Raw genomic sequence first — 27,274 nt, 5'->3', positions numbered from 1 at the left:
CAATGGCTCACGGGTGAGGGAACTTTTATGGTTGAAAATGATCTTGGAAAACTTGAAAATAGAATGAGAATATCCTGTAAGACTCTACTGCAATAACAAGTCAACAATTAGTAAAGCACACTATATACTACAGCATGAACCAAGCATATCAAAGTCGACAAACACTTTATCAAGAAGAAACCAAATAGTGGTGTGATTTCCACACTATACATGTCTACCACCTCACAACTTGCTAATGTGCTAACTAAAGGGTTGATTAATCCCGAATTTCATAAGATAATTTCCAAATTTGGGCATATACAATATCCATTTATCAGCTTGAGGGGGAATGTTGGGAAATATTCAGATTGTTGTTCTAGCAAGATGTTTGGTTAAAGCAACCACTAGCTTTTCAATTCCATCAGGTAAATAACCCATCTCGTAGATACAATTTCCACATTTCATCCTTTACAATCATAATTGAAGGTAAATTGTGATGAAACCTCCATTTTAGCCGAAATCTTTCTAAATAAGGAGAGTGATTTCAGGATCCGGTTTGGACATGTGATTCACCAAAACTGGAAATTGAAAAAAAAATATTAAATCTAAGTAATTTTGGGGTAATTTGGAGTAATTAAAAGAAATATAATATGGGACATAATTGGAATTTCATAAAAGAAAAGAAGAGTTATTGGAAAGAGAGAAGAGAGTGTGTCGAGGAGAGAGAAGGAGAGAGTTCGAAAGAGAGAGTGGTCTTTAGAGAGAGAAAGAGAGAGAATACAGCGACGAGAAAGAGAGAGTAGTTTTTGAGAGATTGGTTTTAGAGAGAGAAAAATATTGTTAGAGAGAGCAAGAAGTTGTTAGAGAGAGGAGAGGAGAGAAAGATTAGGAGAGAAATGGAACCCGAAAGAGAAGAAAGAGAAAATAATATGAGATTTTATTACTTGAATCCAATTCGTGCGGATTTTTCCCCCAACTAACGAAGAGATCTTGGCGGAATTGCCACATATGAAATTGAGCACAATTTTGCAAAGAAATAGCCCACTTGTTTTTCAAAAAAGAGATGGGAAACATGCTCAATATCATTTGATTGAACAGTTGACCCAACTCCTTGTTGTTTGAAGAAACTCTCTACTTCAATTGGTATTTTTTCACGAAAAGCAAACATGACAACAAATTCAGTCTTTCACTAAGATTTCGAATAGCTGTCCCGAATTCAGTATATACATTGTTCAATCCACATTCACTTATTTATAGACATGAATCGATACAAATATCTTCATTTGGGTTCTTCAAATGTCATCGGAAGCCACTGTTCAAAGCTGGGGACGCGTTGATCAAAGGAAGAAGATGAAAAAGCTTGAGTCCGTTCAAGTCTGAAGAAGGAGTGGTTCAACGAAGAAAGTTAGCTCGATTTAGAGCGGTCTATTGTTTCATATTCTATTTATTAAATATATATTCTTGCATATAGTTTCTAACAATTCCCTTCCTATGAGAATTAACCTTGTTCTCAAGATTAAGATACAACTTTAAAACATTTGGTGTCAAACGATATTATTACTATTTATTATATTTTATATTATATATAAATATTTATATTATATATATTTATTATACTAGAGAAGAGCTTCATGTTGATCATTTGCATTATTCTTCTGCTTGCCATCTGGAGATTGATCTTTTTCACTTTTTTCTGCTTTTTCATCACGTCTCTATTGCAATGACTACTTTTTCATTACACCGATGCCTTGGAGAATATTATTTCCCACATCTGTAGCAAAGATTTCTCCTCAATTCTGTATAATTTAGGCTCTTCAGGGTATTATTTCTTGAAAATTTTGAATTTTAGCAGAATTTTCAATGACGAAAACACTAGCTTTAGAAGTTGTAGAGTGCTTTGGCTTATTGTGCCGGTTGATGGCATCTACTGCTTGTTCTTACCATAAAACCAACTCAAATGCTTGAGTCAAGGTGCATGGTCTATGCATCCTTACTGTTGGTCGAAGTTCATCCTTCAAACTACTTGTAAAACTGGAAATGAAATATTTTTTAAAAAGTCTAGGGTTCTTTGTTAATAACAGGGGGCCTCATTTCTTCAAATTTTTTTTTATACTGGAAGACGGTATCTTCCTAAATGAATTTGTCAAATTCTTCAACAATATCAATTTTGACTAATCCTCCAAACCTTCTACACAATTCCACCTCGAATACTTCTCATTCAAACATATTTGGATTATTTGCTAACCCATGAAACCATATTTTTGTCTTGTCTCCAATATACAATGAGGTTGTTTCCACTTTACTTCTTTCTGAGATGTTCAAGACATAAAAATACTTGTTGCATCGTCTTATCCATGTTTTAGGATTTTATCCATCCCCGGATCGGTTACCCCTCTTATCTGAACTACCAACCCCAATTTCTTTGGTTCTCAGATTCAGTAATATTCCTTTATCAATATTTAAATTAGAGGCAGAGGGACTTATCAGAGCTGTTGTTTCACTAATCTGCTTACTGTTTTAAAAGCTTTCGGTGAGTTTTTCAAGTTGTTGGCCAAACATAGTCAGTCGTTGGTCCACTATGACTCGGGTTTGCTGTTATAATTCATACATTTCAAATCTAAACTCCGAAAATTTTTTATTCATCTCACCTATATTTCCTTCCAAAATTTGTATCTTCTGCAGTTCAGATGTTGTAGCTTTACCCGTTATTTTTCACCATGGTTACGAAGTTTGCAAGAGTTTCGTCAAAATCGAACTGCTTTAATACCAAGTTGTCAAGGCTCGACTTGGACATGTGACTCACCAAAACCGGAAATCGAAAAAAAAAAATTAAATCTAAGTGATTTTGGAGTAAGTTGGTGTAATTAAAATATAGGGACAGATTTTGAAATTAGAAATATAATATGGGATAGAATTGGAATTTCATAAAAGAAAAGAAGAGTTTTTGGAAAGAGAGAAGAGAAGGTGTCAGGGACAGAGAAGAAGAGAGTTTGAAAGAGAGAGAGGTCTTTAGAGAGAGAACGAGAGAGTATTTTTAGAGAGAGAGAGACTGGTTTTCCAGAGAGAAATAGACTGTAAAGAGAGGATAAGAGAGATAGATCGGAGAGAGATGGAACCCGAAAGAGAAAGAAAATAGAAAGAGAAAATAATATAAGATTCTATTACTTGAATGCAGTACACGCATTGTTCAATCTACACTCACTCATTTATAGACATGAATCGGTACAAATATCTTCATTTGGGTTCTTCAAACGTCGCCAGAAGTCGCTGTTCAAAGCTAGAGATGCGTTGATTAGAGGAAGAAGATGAACAGGCGTGAGTCCATTCAAGTCTGAAGAATGAGCGGTTCAGCGGAGAAAGTCGGTTCGATTCAAAACGGTCTGTCGTTTCATGTTTTATTTATTATATATATATATATATATATTCCTACATATAGTTTCTAACAACTGACTTCATGTGCACTTTGTTAAAGCTATAGGAACCATTACTGAATCATCCCAACCTGACCCAAGAATTTGGACTTTGGACCCTCTCAGGTCTTTACACATGTAAATCCTTCTTCGATCATCTCAAACAAAGCTCTGTCACCAGCCAATTCCATATTGCTAAGGCACCCACTTCCTTTGTAAGTTAAGGTATTTACTTGGACAGCAATTCATCAAAGGTTGAACACGAATGACATGTAAATCATTCTTCGATCATCTCACACAAAGACCTGTCATTAGCCAATTCCATATTGCTAAGGCATTTTGAGACTCCAATTCCTTCAAAGGTTGAGGTATTTACTTTGAGAGCAATCCATCAAAGGCTGAATGCAAATTATATGCTCCAAGTCTATCGTCTTAACAGAGCCTTTCTTTTAGATATCTATGTTGGACGGCAATCCATCAAAGGCTGAATGCGAATTACATGCTCCAAGTCTATCATCTTAATGACCCTTTCTTTAGATATCTACGCCATATGCTTTAGACAAGAAAATGACTTTAATAGGGTAAGAGATAGATGGTTTCGGACTCTTAATTTCTTTACTAATGAATTATCCTCTTTATTAAACGAAAAATTTTGGAGATTTTATTGATATTTTGATTAACATGTAAATATTTTTGTATACGGGTTGGTACCATCTTGGTGCTTATAAATGAATCATGCTATACTTTTTACTTTAAAAATACATATTTGTTTCCTCAAGAAGGATCTCATATTTTTAATGGAACTGGTGATTGTTATACAAAGATTTTTTTAATGATAAAAAGTATGATACATATATATTAACAACGTACCAAAAGCAGGGGTACTGCCCAGGTACAAAAATTTACAAAGGAGTTAGTATGTCAATAACATTCCCAAATCCTCATCTCTAATAACGTCATTACCTAACAAAGTAGTCCCAAAATAATAAATCCATCTATCTCAATTTATACCATCCACTCTCTTTACTCTCAAAAGCTCTAACATTTCTCTCTTTCCAAAGAATCGAAAAATTAGTCAATTGAATTAAATTGCTATATTTTTTAAAATAAAAACAGTATGCATATATTACTATGAGCACCTAAGGGGGTGCAACTCATTTACAATAATTACAAAGCTTTAGTCAACTCAGCTCCAAAATACATTAAAAACCTTGATAAGCTCAGATGATTGACCCGATAACAAAAACAAATTCGCTACATTTCTTTTTATACCTAATCCTTCCCGAGCCCAAATTTCCCCCAAACAGAACCTGTTATTACCTAATTAACCCCCAAAAGACCATAAATCGTGCACCATAGGTTGTACCCTGATGGACCCCACAGCAATAGGTGATTGCAGGATTCCTCAACCTTCAAACAAAGATAACAGTCATTCAATAGGATCTAACCTTTGGCTCTAAGTTTGTCAATTGTTAGTATTTTCTCCCAGCATGCCTCCCACGCAAAAACAACAACACACAAGGGAGTCTTAGTTTTCTAGATTTGCTTACAAGGGAAATTTTGAAAACCTTTTGCAGTACCATTAACCAAAACTCTGTAATAAGAACTGACAATGAAAGCTTCTTTCTTCTTCAAATGGCAAATGATCTTATTAGACGAAGGATTATCCTGTTATGAAGCTAAAGTCTTTAAAATGTCTTCATATTCACCGATTTCCTAGTCATTCAAATTTCTTGACTCATTGATGGACTATTCAATATTTTCATTAATAACTTGGTAAGCCTCCTCAACTAGCATGTTCCTAGACTGAGCAATGCCATATATTCTCGAAAATCTTCTCATAAGACAACCTACATCAAGCCAAAATTTGATCTTATTACCTATACCAAGTTTTCATCAGGTACACTATTGGAAATGGAGCCATTGCATCAAAATCTTCCTCCACAAACCATGCCCATGTGGGTTAGAGAACCTAAAACCCCACTGTCTAGCATAGGATCACCCCACTGAGATTCCACAATTCTTCTCCATAATCTATTCTCCTCTGTCAAGTACCTCCATAGCCATTTACCTTGGAGAGCTTCATTAATTCTCACCATGGATCTAATTCTAATACCGCCTACCATGAAAGGTTTTTTAATATCCTCCCAATTCACCAAGTAATATTTGTGATTTTCATCATCATCTTCTCAAAGAAAGCAGGATTGAATAGTTTCCAATTTATTGGCAATTTTTACTGGAACTGTTAGAGTTGAAATGTAGTGAATGGGGAGGTTGGCCATTTACTCTTGATTAGAGTAACCTACCACCCTTAGAAAAGAAATTTTGCATCCATCCCACAAATCTCTTCTCAAACAACTCAAGCACTGGTTCCCAAGAGACTAGATCTTTATATTTAGAACCCAGTATAAACCCAAGATATTTGATAGGGAGCTTAACCGCTTTACATCCTAATACTTTAGCAAACATACCCACATCACCATTACCAATAATTCTAACCCATTCTAATTTGTCCAAAATAATTTTTAGCCCAGAGATGGCCTGAAAGCATAACAACATATATCTCAAATTCAATAAATTCCTAACATCGGGCTAATAGAATATTAATGTGTCATCAGTGAAAAATATATGTGAGACCTTAATTATATGGTCCTTTCTGCCCACCGAGATTCCCTTCACAAGCTGGAAATCATTAGCCTTGCATGACAAACCGTTAAAAGTCTCCATAACAATGATAAATAACAAAAGAGATAAAGGATCCCCCTGCCTTAAACCTCTAGTAGTCTTAAAGAACTCAGATGGTCCACCATTTACTAAAACAGCAACGGAGGTGGTAGACATGCACAATTTCATCCAGCCTTACCATTTCTACCCAAAACCCATTATTTTTAACATTTACTCAACAAAATTTCAACTAACATGGTCATACCCTTTCTCTATATCTAACTTATATAACAGTCCATCCTTGCTTCTAGCCATCAGGTCATCAACAGTCTCATTTGCTGTCATCATAGCATTTAGGATTTATCTTCCTTCCACAAAAACATGTTGACACTCCCCAATAACCTTCCCAAACACCCTAGAAAGTCTTCTAGCCAGTACTTTAACTAGAAGCTTATATATGCAGCCCACCAAGCTTATGTGGGAAGCTTTTATGGCTGCAATCTGCTTCACTTTGCGGATGCGTCGCCCGTTGTGCGTTCGTGCAAGATCGCAGACGCAATCTGCTTCACTCTTCTGGCCGCACCACATATTGCAGATATGCTTAAGCCGAGGAAACTGAAGCTCGAGCTGAGCAGCTTGCGCTGAGCCGAGCCGAACTTAGGCCTGAGCCGAGCGATTTTTGAGCTAAATTGGAGTCGTTTTTTAACCAAATCCGAACCATTTTTTAGCCGAGTTCGAGCCGTTTCTTGAGTCGATTTCAAGTTGGAGTCAAACCCGAGCCGGTTTTAAGCCGAACACAAGTCATTTTTTGAGCCGAATCAAAACGAGTTGTTGCTTGACATATCTGATTCCAGTTTGCAGTACTTTTTTAACATCATTTAGCACTGATAAACTGCAGTATGGCTCTTCACAACTTAATTTGCAAGTTGGGTATGTGAGATACCCTTGCATAAACTTGAGGAGGATGTTGAGTAGCATATTTTATTATTTTATTATTTTATTTTATTATTTAATTTATTAGTATTATGTAATTAGGATTTTATGACAATAATAATATCATATAATTAGAAATCTAATAAAATAAAAATTTTCTTATCAGTAGAATATGAATTCTATAAATATCTTAAATGTAACAACATTAAGGGTGAGAAATAAAATTTATATTTTTCTCCAAAAAATCAACATTAAGACCATCAACCTCCTCTCTGAAATCCACATCATTGATCTCAATCATAATGGAATTAGACACAACTTTTTCCTTCTCCTTCTCCACCTTGGCCCACATCTTGATCTCTTTCTTCAACTCTTTGAACTTGTAAGCAAGTTTGTAGCTGGCACAACCCTGAATAACACTGCTTCGCCACTTCTCCTCCACCAACACCCAGAATTTCTCCTCGACCAGCTACTTGTCATCCAATCTAAAGGGGATGAGACCACATTGGATGCCCTTTGTCTGAAGACATACTGGAAAGTGGTCCGATGTGGGGCGAGACAACGTTTTTTGGATTACTCCAACATGTTGAACAAAAAAACTATCTGAAATAAAAAAGCAATCAATCCTTGAACGGCTCTTTGATTGGACCAAGTCTATTGTCCTCCGGACAGCAGAAGATCAATCACAACCATCCTATCTATCACTTTTTTGAACTCATTAATTTCTTATGTTGAAAAAGCATTGCCACTATGCTCCCCCCTTCGCATGATCATATTGAAGTCTCCCCCCCACAATCTAGTTTCCTCCCCATTTGCCTATGTGTTCTTCCAATTCCCCTCATAAGATCTTTTTTTCCTCTCTACTCCCCCTACAATAGACTCCCGAAAAAGCCTATTCAATTTCCCCTTTGTTGCTCTTGAAAAGACAGGACAACGTACACTCTCCTTTCAGCACCTCCACACAAGACACAATTGTCCCTCCACATAATAATCATCCCACCAGCCAATCTCTTGGCAGAAATAGCATTCCAATCATAATCTTGATACCCTATAGATTGCAAATCACTTTCTCAAAACAGTTTTCCAACTTTGTTTCTCACAGGCCCACCATAACAGGTTTCTATTTTTGTAGGTATCCTTGAATAATTAGTCTTCTGCATTGATTATTAATTCCCCTTACATTCTATGAGACCATTTTCCTATCATTGGCACAACACCTTCATCCCCCCCCCCACCCCCCCCAAGTTCTTATCTTCCTTCCTTCAGCCATTATAATTAATTGTAGACTCCAGCCTTTTCAGCTCTTTCAGAATACCACCACTCTGTTTTTTCTTCCCTTTTATACAGAATCCCCCTTTCTTATTCTTCAACAATTTTCTTTTTTTTAATTTCAGAAAAGAAAAAATATGTGAAATCTTTCATACCTTTAAGAGAGACTCCCATCAACTTGCTGAATTTTTGGATGTTCTGCATGACCCATAATGGGCACCCTTCCACACTTCCATCCACCACCTTAATGCCTTCCAGACTCAGCCGTAATATCTCTTTTATTTCTGGGTTGGAAACCGAAGCAAAAGCCTAAACTTCCTCTTCATACTAAAGATTCTCCTCATTCTCAAATTCCTCCTTTGTTGAAAACATGGAACACAAACTGTCCTCTTCTCGATTAATCATACTCGACTGGTCAATGTGTATACCACTAGCTACTTCGCCACAGAAAAATCTTTCTCAATCAGCGAGACTCTCTCTTCTTCTTCTTTTTCGTCTTGCGTCTCGAAATTCTCAGAGAAAATAGTCGCACACTCTTTTGACCCTGATGGTTCTCCCTGGGTCGGATTAAAACTACTCGGTCGCTTCATACTTGTCGAACTCAAACTTGTCCCTTCTCAGGGCCCGAGACCTATACCCATTTTTCTTTTTCTTTCCAAGTATACCTTCTCCTCTTTACCTCCGACTCACTCCTTTTATGTCTATCACGACCCAAAGTGTGCAAGCCCCCATTTCGTTTTGACCCAAAGCAATTATTCACCTTTGGGTATTTGAAATTATCCCTATGCCCCTCATCTTTCCACTTCTACAACGACAGGCCAACCCGACCCACATTGCCAACGGGTCTTGTATCCCCTACCTGCTTCTTCCTTTCATCGTTTGCTTGCAAAGCCACCGCATACAATTGGTGTCGCCCACATCCATCATAAAATGAATTAGCATTTCACAATGGGGACACCTGAAAGAGACTTTCCATGGTTTCTTCATATGTTTCTCATTCAATGCGGGAACAAAAGCAATTGCCTAACATTTTTAGTGTTGCATTTAAGTATATTTTTGCGAGTTCAAAAGTTGCCACCAATAGCTTCCACCAGCCTTTCCCCTGATCTCCATCAAGAAAGAAAATGTGCTCCGCCTAGCGGTCACTTTGAACCGTTAACACTAGATATTCACCCCTTCTGTTCTTTTCGAAAGCGAACCACAACTTATAGTTCCTCTTCACCAAGTGCTTAGCCCAAACTCCTGGCTTCCTTCTCCACCAAGACTCATCGAGCGCGTCCAAAAACCATCCAAACTCATCCCTATCGAGGAAGATCAATTTTCGGAATCCTTGATCATTTTCGCTAATTCTCAAACTCTCTGCTCTCCTCCCTTCACAAACCTAATCGAAAGATTTATTTTCAATAGCAAGAAATCTCCTCCCGTATGAATTCATGAAAACCCCCAACTTGGACGGCCATATTGGCCTACCAGAGGCCATGGGAGACGAGAAAGTTTAGAGAGAAAATCTAGAGAGAGACTAACTAAAATGCCTCAATCTGATCTTTTTGATGATGAGGATTACCAATAAGGCTTCATGACCGTTATACAAACATTATTCAGATATTGATTAATTATTTATATCCAAAATATCAAATTTTGGCTTTGTACTTTTTTTTGTAAGTGTTGTGTTCATGCCTCTTTGTGCCAAACCAATGACTGTGGATGCAGAAGATGAAGTAAATAATGAAAAGCGAAAAAAATAAATTGCACATGATATTCTCTTCTGTCTGTCAAACTCAGAAATGCATTTGTCCACTTTAATAATAAGATCACGAAATTTACTAGAAAAAATAAATTATGAGTCAATGTTGAAATAAATCTAATTTAAGATTTGCTAGTAAAAGTATTAAGCAGAAGATCTTAGCACCTTTTGTGTCTCTTCAGTGGTAGGATGCGGAGATGGTATAGATTTCATTTCTTTTTCTTCAGGAACTGCAATAGATTTGGAATTAATGGCCACTTCTTCGGATGCTTCTACAGTAGATTCTGACATCAAACTTTCCCCTTCAGGAATCCTTATGGATGATGTTTCATAATCTGAAGTTTGATTATCAGATGCCAGGCTGTCGCTATATTGTTCCAAGTTTTTCTCCTCAACAGAGGCTGTCCTTTCTTGAGATTCCACATCTGATGGAGTAGAAGAGAGTATGCTTTCTTTAGATTTCACATCTAAGTTATCTTCCAGAAGATGCTGCTTTTCACTTGATGTTTCACTCAGGACTTCAGAATGCGGAGGATCTGTCTCAGCATCAATCTTATGCTCTATGCTTGGACTTGATACGCCAGGATCTCCAAATTTAGGAGAAACTATTTGCTCGCTCAAATGGTGACCATCTTCTGTGTCTTTAGCATCATCAACTATCTTACCTGAGTCAACAGATTTGTGCTGTCTTTTGCCTAAATATTGGTCCATATATCCAGTCTGGTATGCTACCAGAAAAGCACCAGCAAAAACAGCAGTTCCTAGAAGAAGCTTAGAAAAACTACTCTTTGATTCCGGCTGCTTACCCATGGAACCATGTCTTGGAGGTACATTTCCCTGGGATAGAGTTGAAAATTCTTTTGTTGTAGAAATAGAAGGGGCTATCCACTGCAAAAATAAATAAAATATTGTATATATTAGCTAGCACCTACAAGAAGATTCTCAATTCAAGAAGCAAAGAGTGGATAGTGGATATATAGGCATCTCTAAAAAGAATATAATATCCCAATGTAGGATATTAGGATCTCTAGTCCTCTGCTTGTGTACTTTTCTTTTTTATACCTAATAATAGTTTTTTTCATAAAAAATTTATGTTCCATTTGGTGATGAAAATATTTTTTATTTTTCATTTTCTTATAAACACATACTTATTTACATCTAAACATATATTTTTTTAATAGATATTATCAAGATGGAATAACAACAAAATGATTGTGAACAATGTTCCTCTTACAAAAAGAAACAAAATCAACAAAGAAAAGAAACGAGGAAAAGAGGGTAATTTTCTAAAATATAAGACAGCCTCCCAATTCCTTTACATTATATTATATAATAGATCAAGGAAATACACCCTCCCCCTCCCCCTTTCCCCAACCCAAAAGAAAAACCATGTACCTTAACCCAAAAGAGGAACAAATCATTTTATCATTTTCTCCCAAATAGCCTAACTACCCTCAACAGGATGATTAAAACTTTATAACAAGTTCCTGCCCAAGAAACCCCACAATCAGCAATGACTTTGTCCCGTGCAGATTTACTGATCATGTCATTGTTATGAAATTCAATGAATCCAGAGACCAGTGATAATTACATGCCTTTATAAATGGCTAAAGAGATTTTGGATCCTGTTCGATAGATGTATTTTGAAGGCTTGTGATGCAGTACAAGCATGAGATTAAAGTCTGAGCTAGTATTCTGAAACAACATAATAAAACTTTTTTTTTTAAATAAAATTGAGAAATATTATTCACAAAGGTACCAAGGGAGTACCACCCGTATACAAAATAGTTACAAATCTATCAAGTGGTCCAAGACTAAACCTATATCTTTCCACTCTCGCACATCATGACCTAACAAGATAAACCCAAAAATATGAAACCATCTATTTCTAATGTTTACAATATTAGTTTCAATGCCCTCAAAAGCCCTCGCATTTCTTTTCTTCTACACAACCCAAAAAATAATAAGTGGTATAAGGAATCTATGCCTATTCTTTTTATAATAACCCGCCCAAGCTTAAAGTTCCCCACTTACATTACCGGCTCTAACCCAAAACAAACCCAAAGGCCCAAAAACCATTGCCCAAATGTTGTTAATTACAGGACAGCACAACAACAAATGGTAACGAGATTCCTCGTCAGCTTTACAAAAATAGCATCTATTCACCATAATGTTTCCTTTTCTTTTTAACATATCAATAGTCAATATACTGTTTCTCGCCGCCTCATAAGTAAAAAACGCCACTCTAGGAAGCGCCTTCACTTTCTAGATTAGCTTGAAAGGCGCAGTCGTGTTCTGATCATCACCTCTTTTGCTCAAACTGTAGAAGAACGACTTAACCGAAAAACCTCTATTAACATCCAGCTTCCAAATCCTCTCATCATTATTTCCATTCAGCTTAACTTTATCTAAACAGAGCAAAAGGTTGTGTATTCCTCAATCTCCCAGTCTTGTAGATTCCTCCTAACTTTAACACACGAAGTTTAATCACTCTCTCCACTACCAAAAAACTTCTCCACCTTAGCCTCTTTATCACAAGCAATCACATAAATGCCAGGAAATCTGTCTTTTAATTTGAAATCCCCCACCCACTCATCGTGCCAAAAGTTAACCTCCTCCCCCTTCCCCACCTTCCACCTCACACAGCTCATATATTAGTTCCTCCCGTCCCTTATTCTTCTCCACAGACTCTTGCCATGTGGTTTAAACCTCCCTCTTCTCCCACTCTCTTTCTCCCAATTCCCCCATCTCGCCTCAATCACCCCCTTCTCCACAACCTGTCCTTCTCATTGAGAAATCTCCATAACCACTTCCCATTAAGAGCATTGTTCATATCTATAATGGATCTTACACCCAATCCCCCCTCCCCCACACTTTTCTTAACCTCCTCCCATCTAACAAGATGATATTTTTTGTCTCCCTCCTTATCACCCCATAAAAATCTACACTTCATCTTTTCAAGTTTTATCGCAATGCTTGCCGGAATGGTTACTATGGAGAGGTGATAAATTGGTAAATTAGCAAGGGTGCTTTTGATTAACGTGAGTCTACCACCTTCTGACAAATAGTTTCTTTTCCAACTCGCAAACCTCCTCTCAAATAATTCCACAATAAGATCCCACGTCATGACATTTTTATATTCAGCACCAAGAGGAAACCCAAGTATCTAATCGGTAGAACCAACACTTTACACCACAAAACAGTAGCCAGCCTCCTCGCGTCACCCCCACCACTAATTCTAATTAATTCAGTCTTCCCTATATTTTATCCTAAGTCCGGACACCATTTGAAACCCAAGGAGAATACACCTCAAATACAGCAAAGCCTGGATACATGGTTCCCAGAACATCAGTACATCATCCGTAAAGAATAAATGTGACACCTTCACCCTAGACACCCGACTCCCCACCTCAACACCCTTCAACACACCCAACTCCCCCGCCCTAACCATCATTGTACTAAAAGCTTCTATAACAATAATAAACAGTAAAGGCGATAATGGGTCCCCCTGTCGAAACCCTCTTGATGCCTTAAAGAATTTTGAAGGCCCAAGTTAACCAACATGGCAAAAGAAGTGGTAGAAATGCAACTCGTAACCCATTTTCTCCATTTGCTTTCAAACTCTAATCTGCTCAGCATGAAATCCATAAACCTCCAATTAACACGGTCATAGGCCTTTTCCATATCAATTTTACAAATAACACCCTCTTTTTTCTGACCAACCAGCTCGTCGACAACCTCGTTAGCAATCATCACAGCATTTAAGATTTGCCTACCCTCTACAAAAGCATTCTGATCTTCTCCAATGACTTCCCCAAGCACCTTAGACATCCTTCTCGCTAACACTTTAGAAATAAGCTTATAAATGCTGCCTACAAGACTAATAGGTCTGAAATTTTTAATGTTTTTAGCACCAACCACCTTCGGAATAATAACCAAAAAAACAGTATTTGATCGAGTTAACAAAAGAACCCATTCTGTGGAAGTCATTAAAAACAGCCACCACCTCCTTCTTTATCACCTCCCAAAACACTTTATAAAATATTAAATTAAAACTATCAAGACCTGGCGCTTTCTCCCCATTACAATCCTCAAGACAACTCCTTATCTCCTCCTCAGTGAAAGGGACCTCCAACCCCATTCTACTCTCTTCCCTTAACTGCTTAAAGTCTAACCCCTCAAGACTTGGTCTAACATCCTCCTCCTCATTGAACAACTTCTGGAAATAGGATTTAGCTCCCTCCCTCATAGCTTCATTTCCTTTAACCGACTCCCCATCCAAGATAAGTTCCTCTACATAATTATTTTTTCTTCTAAAGTTGGCCAAACTGTGAAAATATTTTGTATTCCTATCACCTTCCTTCAAGCACTTCTCTCTCACTTTCTGCTTCCATGAAATCGCTTCCATATTCAAAAAGGTTGCAATTTCACCCTTTATAGCCTCCCCCCTAGCCCGATCCTCTTCTAACCCTCTCACAGCTTCTTTACAGTCTAACTCCTCTAACTTTTTAAAATTAACACTAATTCTCCTTTCTAACATCCCTTCCTCCTCTCTCGCCCATTTTTTGATTTCCTCCTTCAACACCTTTAATTTTGCAGCAAAAAATGAAATTCGTCGTTCCCCTCACACTCTTCTGCTCCCACACCCTGCCTAATAAGCTCCTAAAGCCCTCCACCTTCAGCCATTTATTATCCAGCCTAAAAGGACATGGTCCCCAAATAATGCCATCAGGGATAAGTTATATTGGGAAGTGGTCCAAGATAGGCCTGCACAGGACCTTCTGCCTTAGACCTACAAGCTGCAATAACAAATTGTTAGATATTAAAAAACGGTCTATTCTCGACCGAGAAGGGATCTCCCTTGAGCTAGACCACGTCCACTCCCCGCTTCCAAGTGGCAAATCCACCAATTCAAGATTATTGATCTCTAAGCTCTTCAATCTCTCCAGGACTCGTACTTGCCCCCATTTTTTTCCTCATGTGCAAAACCATATTGAAGTCCCCCCATCCCACCCCCCATCTTCTTTTACAGCTTAATAGTTCATCCCATAACTTCTCTTTTTCCTCTATGTTCCTTTTATAATAAATCCCAGAGAATACCCACTCTCCACCACTAACACAATTTTCTAGTAACACAGACAAAGAAACTCGGTCCACCACATACCCTTTACAACTGTATTTTTCATTATCTCACATGACCAAAATTCCCCCAGCCAACCTCACCGCAGGCACAAACTTCCAATCCACCTTCTTAGCGCCCCACAAACTACTGATAACCCCATTGTTAATCTCTTCCATTTTAGTTTCTTGTAGACAAACAATCTCTGACTTCCATCTTCTCAGACACCTTAATAATTCCTGTCTTTTTCCTGTCATTTACCCCCCTCATGTTTCATGATATTGTTTTTCCAGTCATAAGTAACACCTAATAGACTGACTCCCCTCCCCCTTTCTACATTTTTTACCTTCCTCCTTGAGTGACCACTCCAATCGTTTTAACTCAATGCTTCCCCCCCTCCCCTGTTTTCTTCCCCTTTTTTTTTCATGTTTCCTCTCCCCCTCTGCCATCATATATCTATTTTTTTTTTTCTCCAACAAACTAAACACCCTGTGTTCAAACCGATCAAAGGACATGCCAAATAATTTACTTACCTTTAACAAGTTTTTTTTAACCCACGTGGAATATTGCTCCTTTAATTTTTCCTCCGCTTCCTTGCCCAACCTTAGTGGACTTTCGAACCGAATGGGAGTTACATCCAGCACAGCATCATCCTCATACCCCGAAACCGTCTTCCCATCAGCATGCGAAACATTCACCAAAGCCATGGAAAGTGCTTTGTCCATACGCGTAGACCCATCCACTTCACTCGTCTCTCCTATGTCGAAACCCTCCTCAGATATCACATAATTGACATACGTACCTTCGTCAATATCAACTTCGACACCTTTCGCATCCCCTGAAAACCCCATCGAGACATCAATCCTTACGCTTTCGGGAACCCTAGCCTCACTCTCCTTGCACGACTTAATATCATCAATTTCGAAAACCCTCACTGCCCCCTTAACCGTTTCTTTTAATAAATTATTGGGCTTGTCGGGTTGTATAGATTTGGGTCGCCAGAATTTCCTAACCCGCTTCCTTTGACTGGGCCCCGGTTGATCTACCCACTTTCCTTTTTGAGCCTACGAAAATTTCTTCTTATCAATCTTTCTCAACCCATTATACATGTGTAGAAACGATGGGTGGGGTCAGCCCAAAACAGTGCGGTTCACCCCGGAACCATCGCTTGCCCTACCTGTCTACCATTCTCCTCTTGCTTTCTCATTACCTCCGCAAAGGTCGCCCTCTTCCTTTCCAGCCGAACGCCCCACTCTGCCATACAATCCAGACATCTTATCACCCATTCTACCAGAGCCCCTATACACACACCAGGCCCCTGTTTCCTTCCTTCCCATTTAGCCAAACCGGAGGAACCAGCTCGATATCCGCCACCACATGGACTGCTTTCACAAACTACCACTAGCCATCTGCCTTATCTCCCTCTGGAAGAATGATTCTATTTAAATATCTCCTCAACACCTCCTTATCTTCCGAGAACACTAAAAATTTACCTCGCTTGTTGCTTCCCAAAGACATTCAAAGCGTCCTCCAACTGCTTCGGCGACATCTCTCTCATACACCTTCAACTTTCTCCCACCTAAACTCCCTAAGGCTTTGAAGCAACCACTTCAAATCTTCCTTCTCGAAAAATAAAGATTTACAATAACCCCGACCATTCTCGTACACTCTCACCCCGCTCCCTTCCCCTACCACGTCGAAGGATTTCTTTTCCACCACTAGAAAACGTCTCAGTCCCACTAGCATTTCGGCCAGCATGGCCGAACACCGGAAACTAAGTATAAAACTATTACCTAGAAATTAATATATAGCAAGAAATACTTGCACCCAAAATGGCATCCAACCAAATTCTAGAAGGAAAATAAAATAAGATACAAGGAACACAAAAAGTTACATACAGATGGTACAGAAATCCATGAATAGCTTACAACATGAAGCAACCATATGGAAAAGTGATTAAAACAACGTAATAAAACTGTTATGCATATCTATTACTAGAGTCTTTGGCAAGATTTTGACTATCATCAGTGCATTGAACTAAGTGCACAAAAGATGCTGTAATTTGAAGAATTTTATTGTAAAAATCAAATTTATGATTTTTTTGAGCCTGAATGCTAAACTTGATGAAGTTAAAGTCCAGATTCCTGCAAAAAAGAGATATCATCACTAAATGAGACTATTACTTTTGTTTGAGCTAAGGACAGTCATAGAGAGGTTATGCTTGAATCTCAAGTCCAGAAGGTTTCAAGATATCGAATACAAAAAGACTTCTAATACAGGAAAATATCGAGAAGGATTTCTCAAGATTCTCAAGAAGGGCCATCAAAGATTATCTCTGGTGTACTAGTTGCAAAAAACCAAGATACACTAAAGAAAAGTTTTGGAAACTGAATGGTAAGTCACCAAACAGAAAGCGGAGCCAGCGAGAAGGATAGTAGAAAAATCAAGGTCAAGTAAACTTCACCATAAATCAGCGAATCAAGAAAAATCTCAAAACCACACAAAATTCAATAAGGAAGAGATTGAGAAAATATGGGGCCTTCTGGATATTGAAGCCTAGCAGTGGATACTCTCTTATACTCTTACATAAGTCCTTTATTTCTCAAGGATTAACTATCTTAGATGAACTATTAGGAAACTATAACTATCAACTCAGGAGCCACAAATCATATGACTTATTCTTCACTAAAATTTACCATGTACACCCCTATCCAAGCATTCCATAGATAACCATTGCAATGATCCTCTCATTACTTGGTTTAAATATTTGAATTAGTTTGTCCCTTACATTCAAAAAGATTCTCCACATCCCAAAATTATCTACCAACCCCTATGCACACAAAAACTCACCCATGATATAAATTATAATATACTTTTTTAGCCTTCTTAATATAATTTCAGAACAAGGATGTAGAAAAAGATTATTAAACTTGCTATGAAATAAAACGGACTCCATTATCTTGTCAAATTAGGCAAATCGAATTTAGTCAAGAATAAATCATTTTTGTCATTTTTATAAAGATACTATTTGCCTTCATGATTTTTTACTTGTGCACCAATTTTAGAAATTTTAGAAAACCATGTTTTCTTCATTGTTTAAAGGACTAAGGTGTTGACCATTTTCATTGCGATGTGTGTAAATCTGCAAAACATAAATGTGTATCCTTCCCAATCATTAACTCTAGAAGCTTAGTCTGATTTTACTTGCAAATTTGTAAGTAAATTTGGAAAACACAAACGTGTACCATTTTTAATTACTACTAATAGAAGCTTGATCTCATTTTACTTGATCCATACTGATATCTTTGGACCTCTAAAATTCTAAACATATGTGGATCACGATGTTATGTTTTTATTGATGATTGCACTTGAATCTCTTAGCCTTTCCATCTTAAAACCAATTCAAATGCAAGCAGTGTGCTTCCGACCAACTCACATTTCAATTTTTCTTCCTTCAAAGAGAGTCTCTGTCATACATTCAAGATAAGGATATAGACTTGTTTTTGCTTGACTTTTCGACCAACATAGTCGTCTATGTACTAATCCAATCCGTACCACCTGCCGAGTCACCTCAATTTGTGTCAACATCCTTAACTATTCACACCAGACCCACGATAGAGAATAAGGAATCTTTGTGGTTCAATTATATCTATGCAAGTATATTCAAGAAAAAGAAACTAGAATTCTAATTTTGTGCACGTTCAAGATCAATACTCAGTCCTTTGTATGATGTAAATGCAGTATCAAAACTTTCTCCTCGACTAGCAGATGATCATGATCTTCCCATTTCCATTAGGAAATATACAAGAGAATGCATTAACAAGAGCATGCACTAAATACTCATCATATCTCTTAGTGAAGTTTGTGTTATTTAAAAAATTCTCACATTCATGTAGAAATTTTCTAGTCAATCTAAACACCATTAAAATTTCTAACATTTTATCTAAGATATGTTTTAAAGAGAAATGAAAAAATATTATAAGAAAAGAGATGCAGGCACTATAGAAGAACCAAATCTAGAAAAAAGCTTGTAGAATCAAGTGTATGCTTACATTGAAGCACATATTGAATGGCTCTCTAGAGAATTTTTCTTTTAAATAAAAAGTGTGATATATATATTACTCACAAGCACCAAGAGGATACAAAACTCATTTATAAAAGAATTTACAGTTCAGTTAGCATATCAATTAGATCACCAAAATTCTCAATGGAAAACAAATATTTTTTAATTATCAACACACCAAGGGATTGAAACCATCTCTCTCTAATTCTGCCTATACGCTCTTTCACTTCCTCAAAAACTTTTCTATTTCTCTCTTTCCATACAACTCAAAAAATAACTAAAGGAATGAGCCCTAAAAACTTCTTCCTACCTACAATACCCTTCCACGTCCAAATTTCATCCTTTACAGCATCGACCAACACCCAGTTATACCTCAGGATCACAAAGACCAGAGACCACAAGTTATATACAATCGGTCACCGAAGACGAATATGATCACGTCTCTGCCGCATTCTTGCATAAACAAAACCAGTTCTCCATAGTCTTCCCATGTCTTATAAACTTGTCTATAGTCAAAATGTTTCCACGAGCAGCTTCTCAAGTAAAAAAAAAAACAATTCTTCGTGATGCATTTAGCCTCCAAATCTATCTAGAAGGAAAATTTTCTTCATCACCCTCTCTCTTGGTATTTTGTTTGTAGAATGACCCCACAGTGAATTGACCCGTAGGGCTTAGGGTCCATAAAGGTTGATCTTGATCCGCATTGAGTGAAATTCAAGATAAAACATTTAGCAATGATTCATATTCTTTAATCTCCCAATCATTAGAATTACGCATCACATCCACATGCCATTCCCTCATTCTCTTCCCCTCATTGAACGCCGCCCTAACAGATCTGTCTTTCTCACATGCTATAGCAAAAATCAGCGGGAACCTCACTTTCAATGTTTCATCATCAATCCAAATGTTGGACCAAAAGCATACTCTCTTTCTATCACCCAATCTCCATTTAATACACTCCTGAAATTTCTCTCTCCCAGTGCAAATCATCTTCCACAACCCTGTCCCATACAGTGTAATAGATACCCTGGGATATCTCCCTCTATCCATGGTACCCAATTTCACGTCAATAATTCTCCTCCATAAAATGTATCCTTCCTTCAAGTTTATTAAGTTATGCATTCATGAAGCTAAGTAAACACTTGCTAAAATTCTACTACAATGGAACATCCCCCTTTCAATGGTGAGAAAGTAAACCAGAAGAAGTGAAATACAAGCGTGAATTTTATAAAGTAATTATAAACGCAAGAATACGCACCACGGTCTTGTAGAGAACGAGAATCAAGCTTATAGAAATCATAATCGCCAGAATCAAGCTTATAGATATGATAATCGCAGTAAAATATGCACGAAACACATTGAAATAAGAACAGATGTTACAGTGTGATTCTAAAGCCTATATATGCATACCGGAGATGTGATTTGCCTTGGTAACCGTCTCACCGACCGGCGAGACGATAATTCCAAAATTGACCTGCAAGAATAAAAAAAATTTAGAAAAAAAAAATCAAAATCGTTAAATTGGACGACCTTTTGTGACGATCGATCATGTTAAATTGATAATGAGTTGTATTTTGACAGCACCAGAAGAAAGTACAGGAATGCATTAGAACAGAACATTCGTTTGAAATGCATCGAAAAAATAGATGATAATGACAAAAACATATCAACGATATGTCTGAACGTACCTCCGCAGCATTATAGAGTAATCTAAGAGCCTGAAACTATGGTTTTGCCGAGGTGCTCGAAAGAACGAAGGAAATCAAAAGGACGAGTAGAGAGAGAACTGAAAGAGGAGAACTGATGCCGAGAGGGAACGACTGAGCTCAATATTCTTTTTTAAGGTTTTCATTTTAATTTTTAAGGAAGCTTATCAATTTAATTCCAACTCTCTATAAGCCTTGGTTTATTTTCAAATTTTTCTTTACTATGATTTATTTTTTAAATTTATAAAATAATTCAAAACTTAATTTTTTGTCCAAAATAATAAAAATTATGATAAGTTAACAAATTAATTCCTAAAATTTAGCCCTTATCATAATTTAATCCCTAACTTTTTAGGTATAATTTAGTTGTTAATATTTTTTATTTGTTTTAAATATATGAAAAAAAATAATTAGATTATGTTTGAGTACTTTAAAAAATAATTTATAAAAATAAATTTAATTAATTAATTAATTAGATAAAAAAATATCAACCATTTTTATTAATTTATTATTATTAATGAAATTAATTAATTAAAATTAGTTTTTAAAATTATTTTTAAAGCATTCAAATATGACTTAACATTTCAAACAAATAGAAAATATTATGAATTAAATCGTGACAAAAAAAAATTAGGTACTAATATTGTAAAAAATGTCAAACTTTATAAACTAATTTTTTAATTTATCCTAAAAATTATTTGTATTATTTGAGTGATATGAAAATTTTATTTTATATCGTTATGATAATATAGATCAATTATAGTCATTACGTTAATATAAATTAATTTACATTGATATAAATTAATTGTACTCGATATTTTTAAGTATTGTAATCATTTAGCACTTGAAACAATCATTTTTAAGCACCCTATCAACTTTTATTACCTAATTACAAGAAGAATGAAAAGGGAAAAACAAGAGAAAATTGGAAATATATATATATAATAAACAACAAACTGAATAAAAGACGTACATTAAATTAAATGACAACAAATAAGTGTTCAAAAGAATAAAATAAAACATGAGTGAAATTTTATGTGCTTTATGAGTGAAATTGTATCGTAATCATATTGAAGTACTATAAGTTATCAATCAAAATCCATATTTATTAGAAAATTAAAAAAAAACAAAGAACAATAAATGAATTAACATAAAAATAATTTAAAAAATAGTTAGAATTGATCACGACTCTAAAAAATGATTAGATTATCATTATTAAACATTTAGACATCTTTCTAGTACTTATTTAGTATACAAGCTCCCATATTATATCATGTTTTTTTAAAAAAAAAATTAATAGAAGGAATAAAGACATTAGAGGTTGAGAAATAGTACTCATGAATATTATGTGCCCAACAAACAAGCAATCAAAACATGTGTCAGCTTCTTTAAATATGTGAGAGATGTGAACTTCTTAGACATAATAAGGGATATTTATTCAGTAGAAAATCTTTAACTTTATGGATGATTGTCACTTTAACATCCCACTAGTTTGGCAAGCATATGAGAATCTTTTTTACTGGATCGTTATTAGTATAAATTATGTCAAGAGATTTGGATAGATCTATAAAGTAAACTTTCATATATTGATTCATCATCTTTCATCCTAAATAGTGCATAGTTACATATTAACATGTTCGTCTTTGACTCTTTTGCTTTATTTTACCTCCATTAGTGGCTTTTAATTTGTCTTATATTTCCATCACCTGTTAATACTCTACTAAACTCATTTTGTAGCGCCCGGGGAAATTGAGAAAAAAAAAAAAAACGTGTGTGCCACGTCAGCAGCCACGTCAGCAGTCCTGACCAACTAGGACCTGCCACGTGGCAAAACCACGTCGACCGGGGACGGGCCACGTTGGCGATCCGCGTGCATGCGATCGGACGGCCCAGATCAATCGCGCGCACGGACGGTCCAGATTTAATCGCACGGACGGCCCAGATTAAATCAAAATGGACGGCTGAGATCAAAAGGCAAAAGGGTATAAATAAGACCCCCACACCAGACCCCAAACCCTAGCCGCCTGCCCTCGCCGGAGAAGACGAACCAGAAGCCGGCCGCCGCCACCCGCCGCCGCACCGGAGGGATTTCCGACCACCGATCGAGGTAAATTTCATACCCCGACTCGTTTTTCCACGCTGATTTCTCCAGTGGCCAAATCGGAGTTAAAAGCCCGGCCAAACGGCCGGAAAACACGGCCGAAAGCCAGCGGCGCCGCCGCGCCCCTCCTCGGTTTTTGCCTCCGATGAGGCCCTTCCCGGCCTCTGTTTAATGCAATTTTTATATCACCGTGATCACCATTATTTTCTCTACAGGTTGATCGGAGCCGAATCACCAAAACACGAACTTCACCGGAGAGCCACAGCACCCGAGAGCACCGCCGCCGGTAAGCTTCGGTTTTTCGTAAATTTTCGGCCCCCCGAGGGCCGTAGGGTTGTTTTATCGCAGGAACCAATGCGAGTGTGGCCGAATTCGGCCGGAAACAGCCAAAAACGGCCAACCCGATGCGAACTGCCGCCGCAAGCGGCGGCGCCGTCGCGTCGCCGTGCCGGAGTTACGATATTGGCCGAAAGGGGCCCTGGGCCTAATTTGGGATTTTTTGGAACACGTGCAGGTACCAGTAGTGCGTTTCAGTTCCCTGAAAAAAATTCAGGCAAAATTGGGGACAGCCTGTAGGCGCACTGTGAAGTCGTATTCGGACCCCGAAACGTGTAAGGACCCCTCACCCTATTTCCTATCACGGTTTTAAAGTTCAATAAATGATAAAACGGTATTTCATGAATCAACGAATGTGTGAAATTGCTTAAGGTTGCTAATGGAGCCCGAGTCTAGTGTGTTTGTCGGTTAACTATTATTTGGCCTGTTTTACAGTTTTAAATGCAGCATGAGGTTCGATGTTCTCATTTTATAGTTTCGTGTGCATATTTTACTGTTTTATTGATTATGGATTGAATGACCGGGATATTGATGTTGTATTTTGTCTTTTTGGCATAAATTATCATTTTGCTTGTTTGTATGTGATTGATAATGCTGACTGAGGGAAAAGGAGAATGAAAGATTATGTAAATGGAAATTGTATAATGTGTTCAGTCTGACTAGATATCCTGGGAGATGGTGGACGGACCGGGTCCGTAGGGAACCCTACCGGGATTGTGGTCTCCCATACCGGACGGGGTATGAAGATCTTATGTGTTTTGGCGCCCATACCGGACGGGGTATGGGGACGGCCCTGGAATATGATTTCAAGTGTTAAGGGGTAACGGGTAGCGGGACCCCTATGGATCCCCATGGATACTAGTGGGCTGGTAAATGAGGAAAATATGTTGTGTAACGATTGAATTACGAAAAGCTTGATAGGTATTATGTTATACAGTTTATATATATGGTTTCATGATGATGATGATGTTATTGCTTTCGTATATTGTTTTATGAATTTCACCGAGGTAAGTGAATGGTAGAGATTTTATTATTAATAAAAGGATTTGTTGTAAATTATGCTCCATTGGTCTTTTTGTGTTTTATACCCACCTTTACCTCCGTGACGGTGAGATATCGTGATGTCTTTACTGGGCTAGTGTAGCTCATTCCTTATTTAATCATTTCAGATCAAGAGGACATCGTTCCCGAGCCGGTTCCGCAGGAGGACGACGAATGGGACGCCTAAAGACTCCATAGTCATATTCGTAGCTTTTACTTCCAAGTTTCTCCTTTAGGTAGTTTGATCTTTTATATTTTGTGAGCACGTTTTTGGTTTTAGTGTAAGGGATGTTATTCAAATTTTGACTTCACTTCCGCATTTGATATTTTTGATATACATTTCATTATGAATTTCCGGGGCTGTTACACATTTAAATCTAGGCTATAATATAAAATATTTATAACTTTTTTATTAAGTTGAATTAATCTTTTATTATTATAACCTCTTTTACTTTTTTTCTTTTATCACTACTTGGTAACTTATTTTTTTGGATGGGACATACAAACCATTTTTAATTGTTTTTATGAACCAAACTTCATAACCTAAATGAATATTTTTATTATGTAGTAGTAAGATGGATTCCATTAAATAAAGGTGGTTTGTTCGTAATCTATCCTACACTTAATGGAATTGTCATGTGATATTTTATTCTTAGATTATTAAGTTAGTTCAGATGAAAAAACTTGTTATAATAGCAATTGTTGGCTCAAAAGTTTTGACAAGCCAAGGAGAATAAACTGAATTTCTTTCTTTTTTACATTATCTCACTCTACAAAACTGTATTCTACATTATATACATGAATTTTTTATGTCAGTATTAATTTTAAAGACAAACTTGGTCATAGTTGATAAACAACTAATCCTCTTTTAATTTAGAGATTATATAAAGATACTAGTTAATTAATTAGTTGGATGAATATAGGAAATATATTCTTAAATACTACATAAACAAATTTATTTTAACGATCAATCTTCAAAAAGCGAGAGAAAAAGAATGAACACATTATTTTTATAGAGCTATGACCATCCACGTGCACTTACTTAATCCAACCATTTGAGTATTTCACTATCTTCAACCAAAACCTCATATTGATTTGTTTCTTGAGGTGTTAATCTCCACTTTCATAATTATAAATTAACTAGTTCGTCCATTAGATCCCAAGACTGCATCAATATTCAATTTGTAAAAATCTTGTTGAGAAATATTCATAACATGAGAGGTGGAAGAGGGATGGGAAATGGAGTATCATTTCCATATGATAGGGTCTGCTAATAATCTAACAACATATTCTAAACATTCATAACTATTAGGTGATGATCAAATGCTAAATTAGATCAGATGAGGATATATCAATTGGTTATAGTATTAGTCAATTACTAAATTTGATTAAGAAATGATTGAATTATCAAGATAAATAGTATATTCCTTGTTCAAAGATGACTATTTGAGTAACCACCTACTTGTGATATAGAAAAATGATACATATTTCAATAAGACTTTAAAAAAACTTATTCTCGTGATAGAGTGCAAATAGAAATTGAACTTCACCACATTTTAAATGATAAAAAAAGTACAACATCTTTGTTTAAAATTGAGGTAGATTAAGGAGAAACAGATGAACATTTGAAAATTAAAATAGTAAGTTATTTGAGAGTATTACTTTAAAAAAAAAATTGAAAACATGTAGATTGTTCTTAGAAAAAGTAAATGTTTTGTAAACATAAATTTTTTTTTTTTTTTTAGTCTCAGTGATTATTTAAGAGATTATGTAGATTAAAATTAAATCGTTTGGTGTCTACGATGTAACTAACTAATTTAATCTACTTTTAATAAATATTTTTTGTGCTCTTAACATAATATAATATAAAATAATATTGTGAAATCATTGTCTCCTCTTTTGCTAAAAGATTTAGTTTAGTATCATTCTTTTTTTTCTTTGTATCTAATCCTTTTCAACATAATTGAAAAGCAATTTATCATGATTTCAACATTGAGTTTCTAGAGTTCATTGATGCTTTTGCTTTCGTTTACAACCACATCATTTTTGTCAATATTTTTATTTATTTTTTATTATGTATTTACCCAGCTACATATATTTTTTTAAAAAAAATTAAATTATTGATACATCAATTAAAAGGGATAGTGGGTGCAGGTTTCTTTAAATTTCAAGTGAGGTCGTGCGCATTATGAGTTCAGGAATTGATATTCTGGATTTAGTAGTTCTGGTTATTTTGCTCAGAGGTTTGCAGAGGAAGTATTTATCTTTGGTATTCATCCACGGAATGAATGCATGGCTCTGTTTCGTATGACAAATTGAAGCAATTCTTTAGGACTATGGAGACGTTCGAACCGCTTTTCGATCAAAGAAGAACAGGTCGGGAAGAATCACTTTCTTTGGTTTCATCCGTTATGAAAAATCAAAAGAAACAAACATCTCCAATGGGTAAGAAACTGATAATCTGAATTTAATTTGAATCTGCGATGGAAAGATATTTTAGTTTATATGAAGAATCAGCCAAAGACATCGTTAGAAAGGAAAAATGCCGAACCGGTCAAGTCGAAAATTAAAGTTTACCGGAAATTTGGTCCAAAATTCTTGAACAGATTTATGATAAAGGTGACATTTTTAACTTTTGACTTCAAAAATCATAAGCTAAAAAATACATGTGAATGAGAATATATTTGACTTAAAAATCCAGTATTTTTGGGTCATTGAAGGAGAATCTGGGTTTGAATGTTGTTGTAACCAGATTTAAACCAGTCTAGGGAATCTTCGAGTTGTACAGCGGAATTACTTCTTGTTGATTTTTGAATACGGAGATACAAGCCGAGGAAGCAACGTTATTACTTTTAAGAAAATTTTATCCAGCACCTGCTGTCAACCATGTGGGAAACCAAAACTAAACT

General features: G+C 36.3%; 1 protein-coding gene across 3 annotated transcripts in view; it reads right to left on the bottom strand.

Annotated features, from left to right (window-relative positions):
• The window catches only part of LOC110812014 (MICOS complex subunit), a 65,302-nt gene extending 44,264 nt beyond the window's left edge, over positions 1-21,038 (bottom strand). For 2 of the 3 annotated variants that reach the window (XM_088208189.1, XM_088208190.1), the window contains exons 1-3: positions 20,870-21,036; positions 20,592-20,655; positions 10,165-10,887 (exon numbers count right to left, since the gene is read on the bottom strand). In XM_088208189.1, the coding sequence (XP_088064315.1) occupies positions 10,165-10,887; positions 20,592-20,655; positions 20,870-20,880 (798 nt within the window). In that variant the 5' untranslated portion in view covers positions 20,881-21,036. Of the gene's footprint in view, positions 1-10,164; positions 10,888-20,591; positions 20,656-20,869 lie in introns of all 3 variants that reach the window. The other variant, XM_088208191.1, reaches the window with a different exon arrangement.
• Positions 21,039-27,274: the final 6,236 nt, after the last annotated feature.

This window comes from Carica papaya, chromosome 7, assembly GCF_054855325.1.
Source record: "Carica papaya isolate Zhongbai chromosome 7, ASM5485532v1, whole genome shotgun sequence".
NCBI classification, from domain to species: Eukaryota; Viridiplantae; Streptophyta; class Magnoliopsida; order Brassicales; family Caricaceae; genus Carica; species Carica papaya.
This window is presented reverse-complemented; position numbering and strand designations above follow the sequence as displayed.